The 19,693-nt window shown below is 45.4% G+C and overlaps 1 protein-coding gene across 3 annotated transcripts in view; it reads left to right on the top strand.

Moving 5' to 3' along the window:
* The window catches only part of POLR3A (RNA polymerase III subunit A), a 319,330-nt gene that overhangs the window by 129,659 nt on the left and 169,978 nt on the right, over nucleotides 1-19,693 (top strand). For all 3 annotated transcript variants that reach the window (XM_086922444.1, XM_086922446.1, XM_086922445.1), the window contains exons 5-6: nucleotides 6,691-6,845; nucleotides 7,291-7,530. In XM_086922444.1, coding sequence (XP_086778570.1) covers nucleotides 6,691-6,845; nucleotides 7,291-7,530 — 395 coding nt within the window. The remainder of the gene's footprint in view (nucleotides 1-6,690; nucleotides 6,846-7,290; nucleotides 7,531-19,693) is intronic.

Consider the following 19,693-nt stretch of genomic DNA (forward strand, 5'->3'; position numbering starts at 1 on the left):
TAAAGAACGCACGTTCCATAATACTTTGAACATCAGTAGTCGCTTTGCACTTCAAGTTTTTCACAATTTTTCTTAAATTTTGACTTTATTATAAACATATACTTTTTTTCTTTTTATATCACTATCACTATTAAATTTAGACAAGGTTTTATATTTCACACAATAAACTACAAAGATCCTTTCAGCATCAAATAAATTGTTGAAACTAAAACGTAAATTATACCAAACTGGTTAAAATGTGTAAACCGTTTTCAACGCTATAACTCTTCTATACCATTTGTAGGCTTATATGTCATGTGATAAATGTATTTAAACCTATGTCCGGTGATCAACTGTATCATGTGATCAAGCGCTCTGTGAAGCGCGAAACGCGTCGTGATGACTGGGAGAACCGAAGCCAAATAAATCACCTTTTTGCACTGAACCTGGGTTTGTGTCCGTACTTGCAGTTTGGAGTAAACCTGCGCCATGCTGGATTATCCCTGGAATATATAGTAAAGAACTAACCCAGCTATGTGCAAGACACTAGTGATTTTTTGATAAAGATTCAAGACATCGACTGGGATCAAGATATGTGGTTGATCTCTTTAGATGTAGAATCGCTACATACTACCATTGACCATACTCGGGGCCTCTCTGCTGTCAATCATTTCCTGGCCAAACGTCCCATTGCTCTATATGAGCACAACAAGGTAGTTATGTGGCTGATAGAGTGGTGCCTCAACAATAATTACTTTTTGTTTGGTAAACAGATTTACAAACAATTGAGAGGAGTGGCGATGGGGGCCTGTTTCTCCCCCAGCTATGCGTGCTTGCACGTAGGCTGGTGGGAGGAGCAGGTCCTTGCCGTTGATCTCCACCAATGGATGCACAACAATGTCATATGCTACTTAAGATATATAGACGATATCTTTATAGCATGGAAAGGGACTGAGGATGCTCTATCGTTTGTCAGACATATGAATGATAATTCCCTCAATCTGAGATTCACTGCTCATATTGATAAACAAAAGATAAAATTTCTTGACGTGGAAATCTAGATCTCTAACTGCAAGATCAATACGACCCTACATAGGAAAACTACTGCAGGGAATGCTACACTCCATGCGTCTAGCATGCATCCCAAACACACTATTGCAGTATTCCGTGTGGGGAGATTTTAAGACTCAAGAGGATTTGTAGCTCGCCTGATGATTTTGAGTCTTGTCTCAAGGATATGTTGACACGACTCAGAGCTTGAGGTTATTCTGAGACTACTCTCAATCAGGCTATTGACAAAGCAAAATCTAGAACCAGAGAAAGTCAGTTCCCTGACCCAACAAATATACCAATTTTGGAGGGATCCTCTGAGCTTAGAGAAGATAGTCCGCGGATGATAACCACCTATAGCAGTGAAGACAGAAAGTTAAAAGCTATAATGAAAAAAAATTGGCCTATTATTCTAAGTGACCCTGTATTAAATCACAGGCTGCCCAATACCCCCTCCATCACATTCAGACGAGCTAAGAGTATGGGTACCATTTTAGACACATCTGCTCCAGAACTCTAAGCCAAAATCCCTTGGCTCCAACCTTCCAATGGCTTCTTCAAGTGTTCTAGTTGTCGTGCCTGTAAATTCGGCATCAACACCACTCATTATTCCACCACTTTTTGTGCTGTCCCTAGACTCATTAATGGCAATTACAATTGCAAAACGGATCATGCCGTTTATGTCCTGACATGCACCTGTGGCCTAAAGTACATAGGCAGTACCAAACTTCAGGTGCATGTCAGGATATTACAACATCTTCGGGCAATTTTACATAATGATCCGGCTTATCCGGTTGCCCGCCACTTCAGGAGAGTGCACAACAATGACCTGTCTTGTATAAAATACTTCGTAGTGGGGGCAATACTGCCATTAAAAAGAGGAGGTGATCGAGAAACTCTATTAAGACAACTTGAAACTAGAATGATACTTGAATTTGATAGCCGTTGGCCTAATAGACTAAATAATTTAGATGAATTACATCACTTTTTGTAAAGTCTGGATATACTGTACCTATTGTCCTCTGTACCCCATGATATATACTCCCTGTCAGTTAGGTTCCCTATTGAAGGTTGAGTGGGTTAGAGGATCTTGATGAGTTTTATGGCCAGTTCTATCATTAGGTGACTATTCTGTCTGTTTGCAATTAACTTGTGTATTTCTGTATTTCTCTATTTATTCTAACATTTATTGTGATGACTGTGTTATTCCTTGATGTATATATTCGCAGTATTGTACTTTTATAAAGTATGAATATAAATTTTTATATATATATATATCTTTGAATACTGAAATGATATCTTTGGTGTTTATCAAATTTTTGGTGTGTAAATATATTTATTATATATATATTTACAGATATTTTTAGGTTGTGGGTTTTAACTTTTTGATACCGTTTGATACTTTTTTAGACACTTTTTGATACTAATTGTTTTTAAGAGATGTATGAGAATCATAGATATTATATATTTTATAGCGATTATACCTCAGGGATTTGATAAGCTCCTAATATTAATACAAATATGATGTTGTCTCCTGATCTCATTAGTACTGCACTTTCTTTGCTGCTTACTTTGAACATATATCTGCACAATCTCATTGCACTTTTTTGGACTTTATTACTGCTTGCTTGTATTTTTGCACATGTAGATTATAACTGTTGACTAATTCCTGACATGTAAGATATGTATATAAGACCCTCCTAGTTTTAGAGTCTTAAGGTACAGCTATACAATTGTATTTATACAGTTATTATTTATCAAACCTAATTTACATATGTAATACTAGTTAGATGTTGCTTTTGACATCTATTTTAATAATGCATGTCATAATGCTTTGTCAATATTGTTTCATATGTTGCTATATTGGGATTTATCCTGTTATATGTTATAGCTACATTGATACCAAATTTCTTGTTGCTCAAACTACAAGCTAAAGTATTTCTTCACTTTTTATTCCAAATCACATGATTTGTGATGACTCTAGAAGTGGGTGTTAAAACAATTGAGCAAATATAAAATAGCATGTCTTTTGTGGCAATGTTACAGCGTGAACAAGGGCGTGTAGCCTGAAACGCGTAGCTGTTCTCTGTGGTGTTGCTGTAAATAAACTACCTTTTGCTGATTCCAGTGGTCCGTCTCCGTCGTTTGCTGGCGCGCGCTGAGTTCGTAGCGCTGTGAGATCTGAGGAAGAGCCTGTATTCTATATATATATATAGATATATAGATATATTGAGGATGCTGTGACATAAATGCTATATATCAATCAATTATTGCGAAAAGGAAGCAAAGCAAATGGAATCTTAACAAACGGAGGCAGACATAAGCTAGAACTCATATATAAAATAATAGACAGGGAAGGTAAATTAAATACTGAAACATAAGATATTTTGGAGCAATTTCACCCCTATTCTGCTTATGTCTGGCACAAAACCTTGATCCACAAGATGACTATCGGAGTCAACATTTACCTGAAGAAGTGGGCAGTGCTATAAGTGGCTTACCAAATAACAAGGCCCCCTTTCCTGGTGACTTCAGGTGCCATTTTACAATTCATACATGGAGTTGCTAGTTGTACCACTGTCAAAAGTTTTTAATTCATGTCTACCCTCCCACACAGTTAACAAATCTATGCTGGCATCTACTGTTACTCCATTACTCAAAGCTAACAAGCACCCAATAGATAGTCCCTCCTTTTTCCCGAAAGCCCTGTAAAGTTTGATCCAAATATTTTTACATCCATAATAGTATTGCATTGAAACAACATGGCAATGTCTAGTCTCGAAATTTGAATCCGGATTTGTAAAAGATCATCAAACAAATGATAATGCAAGCCGGCCAGTCAGCCTTATCGTTAGCAGAACAAGAGGGGAAACGATTAACCCTTCTCTCAGTAAACTTGTCGAAGATGTTTGATATTTGTGATTTATCATTAAGTTTAGACCTTTTCTGGCTAGGGCTGTAAACATGACCTTGCATATTTAAATCAACTAAAAGTCCCCCTCAGCTTAAATCAAAATAAAGACAAGCTGTCATGGTTAGTCTCCCTATCAAGGAGGAGTAGGCAGTTACGCAATCTCTCCACTTGTACTCCCCTTGTAGTTGAGCCATTCATTTACAGAATAAGTTGCAATCCAGACACGATGGCACTAAGGTTGGCAGGGATTCTCATAAAATTTGCCTTATTTGCAGTTGGTGTGATGTTGTTTTTGACAGAACCAGAATTGTTTTTCAGCTTTAATAGTGGATTTAAGTAAATTCAATGTAGTCTCCACCTTTCAAATAAATTACACCAAATCAGAGGGCTTGTAAATATCTGACCCTCACATTGCTGTAAAAGTACCCTTAAGAACCAGGGTCTGGACTCCAGGTCCAATAACCTATTTGGATGCTAACCTTTCAAATTCTGTTAAAACTATACACGTGAAATGTTCCTCTGTCGCTGGATACACTATAAAAAGATCTTTATAAGTGGTGGAATAGTGAGCTCTCACGATTAGGAAGAATAATGAGTGTTGAGATTAACTTCCTGCCCCGGCTGTTGTATGTGGCACAGACTCTACGTATGTATGATTCCCTACATCAGCACTACTACATCTACATTGCTCTCAGGCTATTGATATTCATCTGGAATGATACAACCCAGAGAGTACTCCGAACTACATAATGTTCAATAATCTCCCTACTATATATACTGTGACTATAACCCAAGGCCAGGTCCCTGAAAGAAAAGCTTTTATGACTCTTTTTTGACTACTGGAATTAGTTAACCAGAAATCAAGACAAAACTACTTTCTTCTCACCAATCACGAATAACCCAGACTTTTGGGCAAGAACCGAAGACCCAGGGTTTACGAACTCAAAAGCATGGGACCCACTCTAATTGGCAATCTACTCTCTAGTGGAAAGATGCTAGGCAAAGAGATGCATGTCTAGCCATTTGACCACTCACAAGCAGATGAATTGTGACTGAATCAGCAATTACTTTGGCATAATTCAACTAGAATAAAAGAAGGGGTGCATCGTGAGAAAACACTGTTTGAAAAGTTTTCGGCATAGTGTATTCAGAAGAAAGGCATTTTCGGACTATGCTCAATTCTGGACAATATCACCTCACACTACTCCGCATAGTTAGACATCAGAGTGGGAGATAGACAAACGTTGTGATATCAGATGAAACTGGCACACATCTGGACAAGGGCGGCAAAGTCATCTATTTGTATACAGTACAAAGCTATTGCCCATAAAGCACTCACTCAATGGTATTTTACCCCAGTTAGATTAAAAGTAATGTTTGGTATTTCAAATTATGCAGGCAGGCCCAGAGCGCGAGGGACTCCTACTTTAAGATGTGGTCGCCCTGCACATACAGTCCGTCTGGAAATGAGTGCTGTCATACATCCGAGCAATCATTTAGTTACTGCTCAGTGTATTGGTTCTGCTCTCAGGAGACGCAGGGAAGCCTAATTAATACCTGTTAATGACCCCAAAGGGAAATCTGTTGACTCCTGTTCTATTGGTGGCTAGGATTACTATTGTACATGCCTAAAAGCCTCATATCCCCACCATTAACCCAATTGTGGACAACTGACTGGACCGCAGTTGAAAGCTAAGGCTAACACTTATCAACAACAGATTGAATACATTTGCAAACACCCGGTTGCCATTTAAAACACTTCCTAGAAGAGTTTAGGGAGGAGTTTGGAATGGGCTACCTGTGCCCACTGTCCTGAGGAAAGAAATCACGGGCGTTCGTCTTACTTGGACATGTTAAATTATAATGCCTAGAAGACTAATGGCCAAAAGACCCTGACGCCAACTTATGTACCTAACCCACTGAAGAAAATGTTGTAATCTGTTGTTCCTTGTGAAGCAGGGATTCACCTAATCCATATATTTTCTAACATCTTTTATGTTTGCAAATGTCTACAGTTAGTCTTCAATATGTCCTATATAATACCTAACACGGAGTTATGTTATGACTTGTCCCCTAGTTAATTTTTGTTTTGTTTCCTGATAATAAACACGTTTTCCTGGACTATTTTGGGGAAAGTTGAACTTACTCAAATATTTTATGGCTAAAGTTACAACAGTAAATTTGCCTTCCTGGCGTTCACAAAATCATTTGCTCTCCTAGTGCCCAACTGAAGGCAAGAAACTCAGATGTGCTGGAGGGAAAATGAGGTCATGCATATTCGATCAGAATTGTAATGTCATTTTTAAAACTTATCTTTGGGGAGAGGGAGCTGAGAATCTCTAGATGCCTAACGATCTTGGTTATCCTGCACAGATTAAAATGCAAAATGACTTCTGGTTTAGAGTCAGGTGAGATCACATCCTACACTCGCATGGATACAGCCTATGGCTTTGTTAATTCAGCCAGCAAGTTGGATCAGTACTAAAACTTGAATGTTCCTTGATGGATAGACTGTCACACATAAATGATCGGACACTTACCTGACCTACAGTTGCATTTGTGTTTTCAAAGATTTTCCATTGCTCGTCTTTATAATGGCTCTCTCTTGAATTCCGTTATTGTCCTTGTTATTGCATATCAATAAAACTGCTCACGGTAGTAGGGTGTGTCCGGAAGAAGCATCTTCAGTGCCTAACACGAGTCCATGCCCATTGTTATTAATTCCTAATGAGTCTCTTGGTTTGCAGGGTCTGTTAAGAAGTGTGGTTTGTTGAAGATCACCCATGAGAGGTACAAGACCAATAAGAAGGTTGTAGATGCTGTGGTGTCGCATTTCCTGCAGTCTTTTGAAACTGCCATAGAGCACAACAAGGAGGTTGAGTCACTGCTTGGAAGGGCACAGGTGAGTTTTGGGTGTGTCAATTGTAGTCTTTTTTTATTAGAGTGATCCCCGAAGCATCTGGGTAATAATTGGATGCTTATGCTGCTCATCCTCTATTTATGCAATTCCCGATTTTATAGACTTTTAAGTAATTTTTTTACATTTTCAATTTTGCATCTCCAAGTGTAACCATTGTTATAATTGGCAAATGTTCTTAGCTGAGGAGCTGATAGTTGGTCGATGTTTAAAACAAACCATGCATTATGAAGCAAAGTTGCTGTCTGTCTCTGGACATCAATGCTATGAACCAGCAGCATTATCCTGAAACAGTGTTTGTTTCACCTAGCAATCTTGGTGAGCAACTTCTTGTTGTCTTTTGTGTATGTGGTCTTTATTCTCATGTATTTCTTTTGTAATATAGAAATCACATTTTTTTTTAACTTTTTTTTTCCAATGAATACTTTAGGAAAACCTGAACCCATTAGTCGTGTTAAACATCTTCCGAAGAATTCCAGCTGAAGATATCCCGCTACTGCTTATGAACCCAGAAGCTGGGAAGCCCTCAGACCTGATTCTCACACGGATCTTGGTGCCACCACTGTGCATCCGGCCCTCGGTTGTGAGTGACCTTAAGTCAGGTACAAATGAAGATGACTTGACAATGAAGCTCACTGAGATCATCTTCCTCAATGATGTCATCAAGAAGGTCAGTGTTGGTCCCACAAGACTGTTATTTGCTTTTATGAATCATCAATATGTGCCTGGGGAGCATTTGTAGCTAGTCTATCGCCTTGATCAGTCATTGTCTATGCATTCTCTTCAGACTGGAATACATGTTCCATTGAGGTAATTGGACAGTCGCTTGATGCAAATTCTCTGTGGCTAGCTGACTGCAAGAAAATGATGCTTCTTTTTGCTTGATCACCACCAAGTTTTTTAACTGATGCTGATTTTTCGACTCTGAACGTGCACAGAGTCCTGCCGAACAGGCCTTTGTTCCAGTTCTCTGAACTGTTAAAAGGTAAATGTCTAATTAGCTCACCCACAATTGACATCAGTTAACTAAATAAGGCCCTAGAATATGGTCCCAGGGGTACTCAGATTCTATAAGTTAAAGTGTCCCTGGTGGCCTGCAGCACTTATTGTGCCACCACAAGTGTGGCAAAGCAAAGCATGGCTCGAGCCCACCATTGCTTGCTGGCAGAGCAATTTTAAACCGCTAACATGACATGGCCATTTAAATTAATGGACAAACACAAACTTTCCTTTTTAATGTTTATAAGCCACCCCTAAGGCAGGCCTTCTATGCCCTAAAGGTAGGATGCATTATATTCAAAAGTTGAACATGTGCTTTCTAAATTTTCATATCTTAACAACCATGCATTGTCGTTTTCACTGTAGAAAGGCTGGTGACCCCACTGGCGAGTACAGTTAGATGCTGAAATGCTGTAGGAAGCTGACTTTTTATGTAGTGCACCTAAGGGATACACTATGCAAATTGTCCAGACAACCCCTATCAGGGCTCGAAAATTCCAAAAAATGGTACTAGTCCTGAAGGACTAGTACCTTAAAAAATGTCCTCGACCTAACTGCAACCTACTTGACCCACGTCTCTAAAAGCGGAGCAAATGTGGCAAGATAACAAGATTTAAAGGCATTTTTATTGCTCATTAACATTGTGAGCAATAAAAATGCCTTTAAATCTTGTTATCTTGTCACATTTGTTCCGTATTCACACACAGAGGACAAAAGTTGGTTTGTTTTCCTACTCACAAGAAAGGGCGAGTAGGACCTAAAAACAGCTCGACCTTGTTAAATTTAGCTCGACTATGCGAGCGGTTGAGTGGAATTTTCGAGCGCTGTCTATTATTTTACATGGACTTTCTTTAAAGATCCCAAATGCTCCAATTGTTGCAGTGTGGTCGAGCAGTTTAGGCTTATCAAAGGGAAGAGTTAGACATTTGTTGTGCACACAGAATAAATGGTGCGCCTCCATAAGAAAATCCGAGACCAATTTAGAAAAGTAGCAGATTTTCATTTTAATTTAAACATCAAGATCTTCTGGATCAGCTAAGTACTTTTCAAGATAGTGATTTTCAGAAACACAGAAAATACAGTTGTCAGATTTTGAGCACGAGCCTGGAACCCGTAAATGTTATCCTATGGGAGAAACAAACACTGCATAGATATACTTGCAATCAAGATGCATGGTTGTTCTTCTGGACTGAAACTAAGTATGGGCCAATGTCCTCAGAACTACCAGCAGTTTTGGTTTACCGCCCTGTTGTGTCCAGATGCAGAGGTGCTGGTCACAAGGGTAGCCTCGAACGCTACTGCTGAAGTCCATGCGGAAACCTGTAACAAGAAAAAGGCTGCAGGTGAAGACTGGGGAACCAGTCCAGCAGAACCCCAAGGGGGACTTGGCTCCTGAGGGTCTCTGGAGCAAGGGTGCACCGTCAGTAGGCTCGGACTCAGTCTGCAGGGCTTGTTTGCAGAGATGTTTTGTCTAGCGGGTAACTTATGTTGGAGGATCTGACTTTTTAGGTCGACCTGGAAAACCAGGCCACTCTCGATGACGGCCTCTTGGATGCTGACGTCCTGTGCTGGTAGGACTGTCTTAACGCTGTTGGTGTCCTGGCTGGACACTGAAGAAGCATTGGAGGGTGCAAGGGCTCCAGTAATCCTGCTTTTGGTGCTGGAGGGCTCCTGAAGGGTCTAGCATTTCGAAACTCGCTGGAGAGACGGGGATGACCTATGGGAGCTTTAGGAACCTTCTCCTGGGCCGCTGCGGAGTCGGTGGACCTGGTGGTCAGCAGATCGTTGAAAGACTTTGCGGTTAGTCCCTGCAGGCTGTAGGGAAGTGGCTCCTCCACTTCAAGGAAGATGCTCACTGGTTACCGAAGTGCTGCCAACCCTCCAAGTCTGTGTGAGGATGCACAGCTGCAGGACGAGTCATGTCTTTGGAATTGTCAGGACAAGAGCATGCAGACAGGGTTTGGTACCTAAGTCCACAGTTGCGTCTTCAACTCTTCTTTGTCCTCCTTCTTCTTTCAGGCAGACAAATCGGAGTTCCTGGTGTCCGGGGGAGCCACCTAAATACTAAATGTAGGGGTGTTAGGAGGAGTGAAGGGTAGTAGCTAAAGGGCTACTTACACCTGGAGTCATTACACACCCCATATGACCACTTCCTGTGGGGAGTGGGCATAACCCTGTACCAGAGTTCCTAATTCTGCCAAAAACAAGATGATGGTCCCCTTCTTTTGTGGAGCACATCCGGAAGCTTACCTTAAAGGTGTGACTAGCCAGGTGGTGCAACACACCTACTTGCATAGCTAATTTCTCTTCCAGGGGATCCTCATCAATAGTCATAAGCACTGAATATTCCCGCCCATGTGCGGGACCCCGGAAACAATATAAAAATATATATGTAAAAAACACATATATCTCGCTCCACATATATGTATGTACATATATTATTTTTCTCACACCAATGCAGCCCCATAACTGAGGCTAAAACAATGTAAACACATATACATGCACTGCAATTATTTAGGAAACAAAAGGAAAGAAAACACATTAGGTCAAATAACCTTTGAACTTTGTGTTTTAATGAGTAAATCACTCATAAATCCTGAAAATTGCTTGTAAATAGACATTGTTAGCCCTCAGGCTGCATTGTAAAAAACAATAGCATAGAAAATGAAACCATTTTCAACAAAAACTGGCACCGTGCCTTTAAGGCAGCCATGACCCCAGGCTTCCCATCATGCCTCAGGGGTGACAGTTAGGTCAGTTGTTCTTTCCGGCTCCCTCAGTCAGGACCCTGGTGAAACAGCTCCCTTTGTTTTTGGCTTTTTGTCAAAAATATTATTGTTATCAACTATTTCTTGCTTTCACTCGACGTCTTTTAGACATAGGGTGTTACTGAAACCTTTTTTAGGCTTAAAAAAGGTAATTTTTCTGTCAAAAATGCCTTCCCTCTTTGACAAATGCCCTTCATGTGGAAGGAAGATGGCCAAGACTGACACTCATTCAGTGTGTATCCTGTGCCTACCAGAATCTCATTCCTCTAAAACCTGTGAACACTGCCAGGTTTTAACATCCAGAACTCTGAAAGAACGTGAGAGAATTCGAGTTTATGGGCTTTCTGAGAGAGGAAGATCCCCCAAGAAGCAGAAAAGTCGGAAGGCGCGGTCGACGTCGAAAGAAGCCCCGACTGGTTCACATTCGACGTCGGGATCGGCGTTGGAGAAGCAGTCGACGGCGACGAAGAAGATGTCTTCAGCGTCTACATCTAAGGTACCTCCGCTGCAGACAGCGTCGAGGGATAGGTCACCGTCGAAGCGGAAGAGCTCGACGGCGAGCCACCTGACGTCGAAGCAGCATCGTCATGCTGTGACGTCGAGGCATTCTCCGCCGACGCCTGGCCATCGGCGTTCGACGTCGAGACATCCTCTGTCGACGACTAGTCATGGTCGTTCGGCGTCGAGGGAGCCTCTGTCGACACATCATCGGTCGACGTCGAAGCAGCCCACGTCGACGCCCGATCAAGACCGTTCGACGTCGAAGCGGCATTCGGACTTGAGGCACGCCCAGTCGCCGACAAAACACCGGCGATCGGCGTCGAAACAGCCTCTGTCGACGTCGAGCAGACAACCTTCAACGGCGAGATGCTCCACGCCGAAGGACAGTCATCGCCATCCGAGGTTGACGTTGGAGAAATCACGGTCGACGTCGAGAGAGCGTCTACCTGCTCGGCGCTCGGCGTCGATACAGCCACCGTCGATGGATCAGCGAAGATCTAGGGAACGGAGCGTTTCGCAGCCAGAGAACATTTCTCCTGCAAGGTCACAGGAGAGATCACCTTTGAAGCAGGTGATTCAGGAGAAAGAGAGTGAATCATTGGGCCATGCTCACGTCCTAGGACCTCAGCTGGGTTCTCCAGGTTCAGCATCCGCTGCAGAGGTGGAACAATCTCCAGTACAGGATCCTCCTGCCAAGAGAAGGAGGGTTGCAGAAGAGAGATCTCGGTCGAGGTCTTCCTCTAGATCTCTAGTGAGCCTGTCCTCATCTTCCTCATCATCTCGGAGTGGCAGATACTCGGATGGACAAAACAGCGATTCGGATAGGGAGAGGTCCAAATCCCCTGCAAGGTCGCAACAGGATCAAACGGATCAGCCTCCACGGTCACGTTCACCAGTGAAGGATACCATCCACAAATCTCCTACTATTCGTCTTTCCCCAAGGTGGAATAGGCCTCTTCACCACTGGGCCAAAGACAAGGAGACAGCAGATCGGCTAAGAAGGTATCGATACCAGGCTCCCCCCCGCAAGGAACGGTCTTGTTCTAGGCACTCAAGTAAGAGACAATCTCGTCACAAAGAGCGATCTCGTTCTAGAGCGCGCTCAAGTAGAAGATCTAGGTCCAGGAGGACCCGTAGCTCTTCAAGTTCTCCGAGGACCCGATCTCACAGGGAGTACTCTCCGACCCTGACAAGCAGTCCACGCTCGAGGATATCTCCAACTGAAGATATTTTCTCGTTCCAGGACATCTTAGGCAGGGGAGCCCTGAAGTTGGGAGTTCCTATGACAGCTCCTCAGATCAAGACGCCGGTCATATTTGAAACCCTACAACACAGAACGGCACCCAAACCTTTGTTGCCGTTGGTCCCGGGTATAATGGAACCAGTGAATGAAGTCTTCCTCACTCCGGCAACGGTGAAGTCCGTTCCAGCGAGGATTCTCAAGAAATATCATCCTCCGGATGAGGATCCTCTATTCCTCAAATCTGATCCCCCGCCAGATTCAGTAATCATTGCGGCGGCTAGAAAATCCAATGCGGTAGCTTCCTCATCCACGGTACCGCCGGATAAGGACAGCAAGGTGCAAGACTCATGGGGGAGAAGAGTTTGTAACACCTCAGCTTCTTTCCTCAAAGTCTCCAATGCGGAAGCGCTGCTCGGCAGGTATGATAGAGCTCTGTGGGACTCACTTCAGAGGTTTTCTGCAAAACTTCCTCAGGAAGATAGAAAGGACTTTGAGGAGGTTCCGATGGAGGGCGGTCAAGTCTCCAATCAGATTATAGGAGCGGCAGCAGATGGGGCAACGCTGGCTGCGCATGGCTATGTGCATGGAATCACAGCGAGGAGATCCTCATAGTTACGCCTCACAGCATTGAAACCAGAGGCTCAACCCAGAATCCTAAACCTTCTTTTTTCGGGCACGTCTCTTTTTGGAGCGAGTGCTGATGAGGAGATGCAACGGATGAAGACCGAGTTAGACACCCTCAAAGCCGTAGGGCTTGAAAAGAAAAAGGAATTCCGGAAGAAGTTCCGTTCGAACAACAAGGGCTCTTCGAAGCAGAGGGTTCAAACCCCTCACTGGCAGAAAGGCCAGAACCAGCAAGGCCAACAAAAGTCACAATACAAAGGCAAGGGCAATTCCAAAGGAAATGGAAATCAGCGCCAAGGCAACAACTTCAATAAATCTCAGCAGAAGCAATGAGGCTTCACTTCCCCCAGCGCCGTTACCCACTCCAGTGGGGGGAAGCAGTGCGCATCACAGGACAGAGTGGCAGGCCATAAAAAAAGATCAATGGGTGTTGTCTACGCTGCAGAATGGGTACTGTCTTAGTTTCCATCGTCTACCTCCACCCGTTCCTCCGATGTCAACGTCAAGCCACCAGCTACAAAGGTTAAAGAAAGAAGTAGCGACACTCCTCGAAAAAGAAGCCATCGAGAGAGTTCCGGTGGCCCAAAGGGGGAAAGGAGTGTACTCGAGGTATTTTCTGGTCAGAAAAAAGGGCCAAAAGGAGGAATACAGGCCCATTCTGGACTTGAGAACACTCAATCTGCATGTACGAAAAGAAAAGTTTCGCATGTTGGCGCTTCACCAAATATATCCACATCTCAGGAAGGGGGATTGGATGTGTTCGATGGACCTTCAAGATGCGTATTTTCATATACCAATACGACCAGATCACAGGAGATTCCTTCGATTCCGGGTGGGTTGAAATCGGCTCCCAGGGTGTTCACGAAGTGTGTCGCAGTGGTGGCGGCAGCTCTACGCCGCAGGGGAGTCTTCGTATACCCATACTTAGACGATTGGCTGTTGAAAGGTCCAACTCCAGGCAATGTAAGGAATCAATTCCAGATATGCATAGAACTTTGTCAGCGTCTAGGTCTGCATGTCAACTACAGCAAGTCTATCTCTCAACCCACTCAGAAGATCCACTTCCTAGGAGCTCTGCTAGACTCCAAAATAGGAAAAGTGTTTCCTTCGGAGGAGAGACAGTTTTCGATAGCGCTCAAGTGCCAGCAAATTCTTCGCCACAGGTCTCAGAAAGTGCGGGAGATAGCCTCACTCTTGGGGTCGAAGGCTTCCTGCATCTTCCTAGTACCGAACGCCAGACTTCGGATGCGTCCTCTTCAGCAGGATCTGGAGGACAAATGGGACCAGCACTCAGATCGATGGGACGACCAGATCACTTTGTCGGAGGTAGCTCAATCTTCCCTCCAGTGGTGGACGAAGAGACAGAACATGCAGGTGGGAGTTCTCTTCCATCAACCTCCTCCTACTCAAATGATCATCACAGACGCATCGTTGCAAGGCTGGGGGGCACACATGGGTCCTCTACAAGTGCAGGGTCTGTGGTCTTCCAAAGAAAGCACTTATCACATCAACTTGCTGGAATTGAGAGCGGTCCACCTCGCTCTCAAAGCGTTCCTTCCCTCGCTTCAGGAGGAAATGGTTCTAGTACAGACGGACAACACCACCACGATGTACTATTTGAACAAGCAGGGAGGAACCCGCTCAAGGACTCTGTCTCTGGAAGCTCAGCGCATCTGGCATTGGCTTCTGGCTCGCAAGTTGTCTGTTCAAGCAGTCCACCTCCCAGGAGAGCAGAACGTGAGGGCGGACGCACTAAGTCGGCACTTCAAAAACAAAGAAGACTGGGTTCTCAACGACGAAGTGCTAGAAGACATTTTCCAGTCATGGGGTCGTCCTTCCATAGATCTCTTCGCGGACGACGTAAACAGCAAATGCCCAAGCTTCGCCTCCAGGTTCTATCGACCAGGAACAAGAGGGAATGCTCTTTTAATCGACTGGTCAGGGCAATTTGTGTACGCCTTTCCACCCCTTCCGCTGATCCCGAAGGTGGTGAGCAAGCTGAACCACTCGTGCATAACAATGATCCTGATTGCCCCCGACTGGCCGAGGCAATGGTGGTACAAGGACCTACTTCACCTGTCAGTGTCTCCTCACAAGAGGCTTCTATGCAGGCCGGACCTGTTATCGAAGATGAACGGGAGGATTCACCATCCCAACCTTCTGTCACTGAACTTGGCAGCATGGCTCCTGAGGTCATTCAGTACGGCCATCTAGGGCTGCCACAGGACTGCATGTCCATTCTGAAAGAAGCACAACGTCCTTCCACAAGACATTCGTATGCATGCAAGTGGAAGAGGTTCTATATGTGGTGCATGCAGAATGGTCACAATCCGGTGAGGAGTCAGGAAGAAGCAGTTCTTCCATACTTGTAGTACCTGACTAAAGCAGGTTTGAAGTTTAACTCCATTAAGGTGCATTTAGCCGCTATAACAGCTTATAGGCGATCACCTTCACAGACTTCTTTTTTTCAGCTTCCAGCAGTAAAAGATTATCCAGTATTTGGGGTGTCTTTTATAGATTCACATGCCTGAATCATTCCCCGTCGTCGAGACGGGAGCCTCCGGTACATAAAAAAGTAATGTCCTATAGACATACATAGAGAAAATAGGCCTAAGGGCCTCCCCTTAGTAGCCTTTCTTTGTCCTTATGTAAAAAGGACCAAACTCTCACAGTCAGCCAATCAGCTCCGACCTCCCTCTAGAACCTTCCTGGGAGGAGCCTCAGTCCCTCAGATTTTCTACCGCACGTTGTGCTAGGGAGTCTCCAGCCTGAGCTCTCCTCAGGATTCCTTCAAAATCATCTAACTTTCTTTGAAAGTGATTCTTCAATCTCAACTCTTCAAGGATTACTTCACTACACTGTTTTTGCAGTAAGTGTTTTCTTTCCACTGCTTTCTTCCATGTCTGAATCACAGAAGAAAGCCCTTTTCAGGGCCTGCTCTTCATGTGGGAAGAAAAGGATCCATGTGGATGATAAGCATGACCTGTGCTTATATTGCCTTTACCCGGACCACGTCTCGGACAAATGCAGAATATGTAGGTCTTTCCCTAAAAAGACCGTGAGGGACAGGGAAGGTCGCCTTCTCATCTGGCTCGACAGGCTTAAGGACAGAGACAATCTGGAATCATCTGAGGGCAGTCCTTCCAAGTCCTCAGAAGTCTCTAAAAAGAGGCCTAGGGTAACTTCCCCTGGCCCCTCAGACACTCCTCCTAAGAAGGCACACAAGAAGTCTTCAGAGGCAAGATCTACGACATCTTCAGTGTCTGTTCGGGACGATCAAACCTTTAAAAAGCCTGCTCCGTCATCTACCAGACATGCCCAGAGGACTACCTCAGTCACAACCACTGTGTCGACGACATCAGCGTCGTCGCCTTCAGCGTCGACGACGACGACTACATCCTCGTCATCAGGTAGACCTGTTTCCTCTGTTATACTACTGAAATCGTCGTTGACGACGAAGACCTTGTCGACGACGAGGACTACACCGACGACGACGACGGCATCGTTGACGAGCCCATCGTCGTTGAAGACGTTGCTAAAGAACCCACCGTCGACGACGAAGACGTCGACGAGGGAGTCGACGACGAACACGCCGACTACGAAGACCCCGTCGATGAAGACGTCGACGATGGGCTCGCCGTCGACGAGTGCACCGACGACGACAACATCGACGTCGAAATCGTCGTCGACGACCAAGGTACCGTCGACCACCCCACCGTCGACGAGGACACCGTCGACGGAAGACTCGTCGTCGAAGATGGCACTGTCTGAGCCATGGAAAAAATCCAGACTTGTGGAAGTGTCGGCCCTCACGCTACCACCGTCGACGACACCCTCGACGACGACAGGATTAAATGCTACTAGCAAGCCTACCAAACTGCAAATTACCCCGGAAACAACGTCTCCGAGCAAAGTGGAAATGCAGCCACCTCAGGAAATCTTCCAAAGTGAAGAATCTGAAGAGGATGACCACCTGGGTCCCGCTACTTCTATCTCGGACCTTAATGTCAAATGCCAAAGTACTGATGAGGAGCAGGAGGAGTTCACTTATCAGGAACACTCCGTCCACACTAGTGTCCGCACGGAGGTCACCCCCATGATATGCCTACCGGCGACTCTTGTCAATGACCTGCGGTTCCTTGTACAAGATTACAAGCAACGCTTCCCGGAGGCGGACAGTGGGAATCAGACACCTATGGTACATACACCAGCGTCCGCTCCAAAACAGTCTCAACCTCTCCCTCAAACCCACCGTGACAAGGTCCAACCTCAGGTGGTGGACTCCTCAGACGAAGATGAGGATGAGGAGGAATTGGAAGAAGGAGAGGTCCAGGAGGTCCACTCGGACCAGGATGAGGAGGATGAGTATGTGGCGTCCTCCCCAGCTTCACCACAACCACGCCAAGCGGACTCACCGCCTGTGGACATTGGCGGCTTCCACAAACTTGTGGAAAGGGCGGCGAAGAGATTCCATATGGTCGTGGAATCAACTGAAACGGAATGCTTCTTGCACGATTTCAAAGAGCAGACGCAAAAGTCGACTAAATCTATTCCAATAATAGAGTTCTTGTGGGAGCAAGGCAAGAAATTGATGCTGACACCCGCTTCTGTACCCGCGGTTGTTCCACGCCTGGACAAGAAATACAAAGCCCCACTTACAGCGGCGGCTTGCCTCAATGGACACCCCAAACCTGATTCGGTGGTTACGCAGGCGGCCCAGAAGAACTCCCGCAACCCTTCCTCCCCGCTGTCCGCTCCTCCAGACAAAGAAGGCAGGAAGCTTGACACGATCGGAAAAAGATTCACAACAACATCGGCCATGACCATCAAGGTGGCCAACTCCATTGCTTTGTTGGGTCGTTACAATCGCCAACTCTGGGAGGACATAGCCCCTTACGTAAAGGAACTGCCTGACGCAGTCCAGGGTGAAGTCAAGGCTCTACTGGTGGAAGGTCAAACTTCAGCTGCGGAAATAATTGACTGTGCTATTGATGCAGCCATGACTGGCTTCCGTCAGCTTACTGGAGCTGCTGTTCTGCGCCGTCAAGGGTGGCTAAAAGCGACGTCGTTCCGCCAGGAGGTGCAATCGAAGGTGCTGGACATGCCCTTCGACGGCCAGCATCTTTTCGGGGACAAGATAGACGAGGCACTGCAGACCATAAAGAAGGACACCGATACTGCCAGGGCACTGGGCACTTTGCAGTCCCGAAACCAATCCTTTCGAGGCAACCGATCCAGAGGTCAGTCCTCTTATCGGGGTTCCTATCAGAACAGGTCCTCGTATTCCTACAATAACAAAAATCAATACCAGCACAAGCAACAACAAGGTCGTCAATCTTCATACGGAAGATCTAACTTCAGAGGCAAAAATCCCAAGAGGGGCACTGGCGGCCGCCAGTGACCGATTACTCCAGCCAGTCCTACCACCCTCTCCATCCTTTCAAATTGGAGGAAAATTGACCCATTTCCTCACCAATTGGCAACACATCACCACGGACCGCTGGGTTATCCAGATGATACGATTCGGCCATTCTCTCGAATTCACCAACATCCCTCCCAATACACCTCCCCAAAGGCGGGCGCACAAACACCTACGACTGCTTCTCCAGGAACTTTCTGTCATGCTACAGAAAGGAGCAATCGAACGAGTTCCAGCATCCTTAAAGGGGAAGGGGTTTTATTCCCACTTCTTTCTTGTACGACAGAAGGAGAACAAGTGGAGGCCCATTCTAGACCTCCGAGCGCTCAACGCTTTCCTGCGGAGCCAATCGTTCAGGAGGGTGACGATCCAAGAAATCCTGGGCACTCTGGAAAAAGGAGATTTCATGACATCCTTGGATCTCCAGGATGCCTACTACCACATCCCCATCCTCAAGCGTCACAGAAAATTCCTGAGGTTCGAGGTTGCAGGCCGACATTATCAGTTCAAAGTCCTGCCGTTCGGCCTCAAATCCGCGCCGCAGATTTTCACAAAGTGCCTTGCTCCGGTGGCGGCTTTTCTGCGTCAGCAAGTATTCCCCTACCTAGACGACTGGCTGGTGAAAGCACCCTCACCCGAAGGCGCGGCCGAATCCTCCAGCGCCTGCACCAATCTTTTTCAGAGGCTGGGATTGACCCTCAATCTCAAAAAGTCCTGCATCATCCCTACGACAAAAATCACCTTCCTCAGGGCTACCTTGGACACGGAGTGCGCAAGAGCCTTCCCCTCGAAGGAAAGGACGGACAAGATATTGTCTCTGGCCACGGCTGTGGCAACAAAGACACACCTCAAAGTCCGGACTTACACATCCCTCCTGGGAATGATGTCTTCCTGTATACTCCTCTTCCCTCACTGCAGACTCAGGATGCGCCCGTTGCAGGAAGCTCTCACGAGCCAATGGACTCAAAGTACTGGCTCTTTTGAAGACATTGTACGGATAACACCAAAAATATCCAGGGGTCTAGAATGGTGGAGGCGTCGCAAGAATCTAACCATAGGATTGCCGTTTCTCCTTCCCGCGACACCTCTGGTGATCACCACGGACGCCTCCCTGGAAGGATGGGGCGCTGTTCTCCAGGACCTTCGGATCAGCGGCAAGTGGGACGCTCAAGAAAAGCTGCTCCATATAAACCTTTTGGAACTGAGGGCTGTATATCTTGCTCTACAGGCCTTCCTACCACGCATCCAGAACTCCCCAGTGCTCGTCAAAACAGACAAC

The sequence above is a fragment of the Lissotriton vulgaris genome, chromosome 5 (genome assembly GCF_964263255.1).
Source record: "Lissotriton vulgaris chromosome 5, aLisVul1.2, whole genome shotgun sequence".
Classification (NCBI taxonomy): Eukaryota; Metazoa; Chordata; class Amphibia; order Caudata; family Salamandridae; genus Lissotriton; species Lissotriton vulgaris.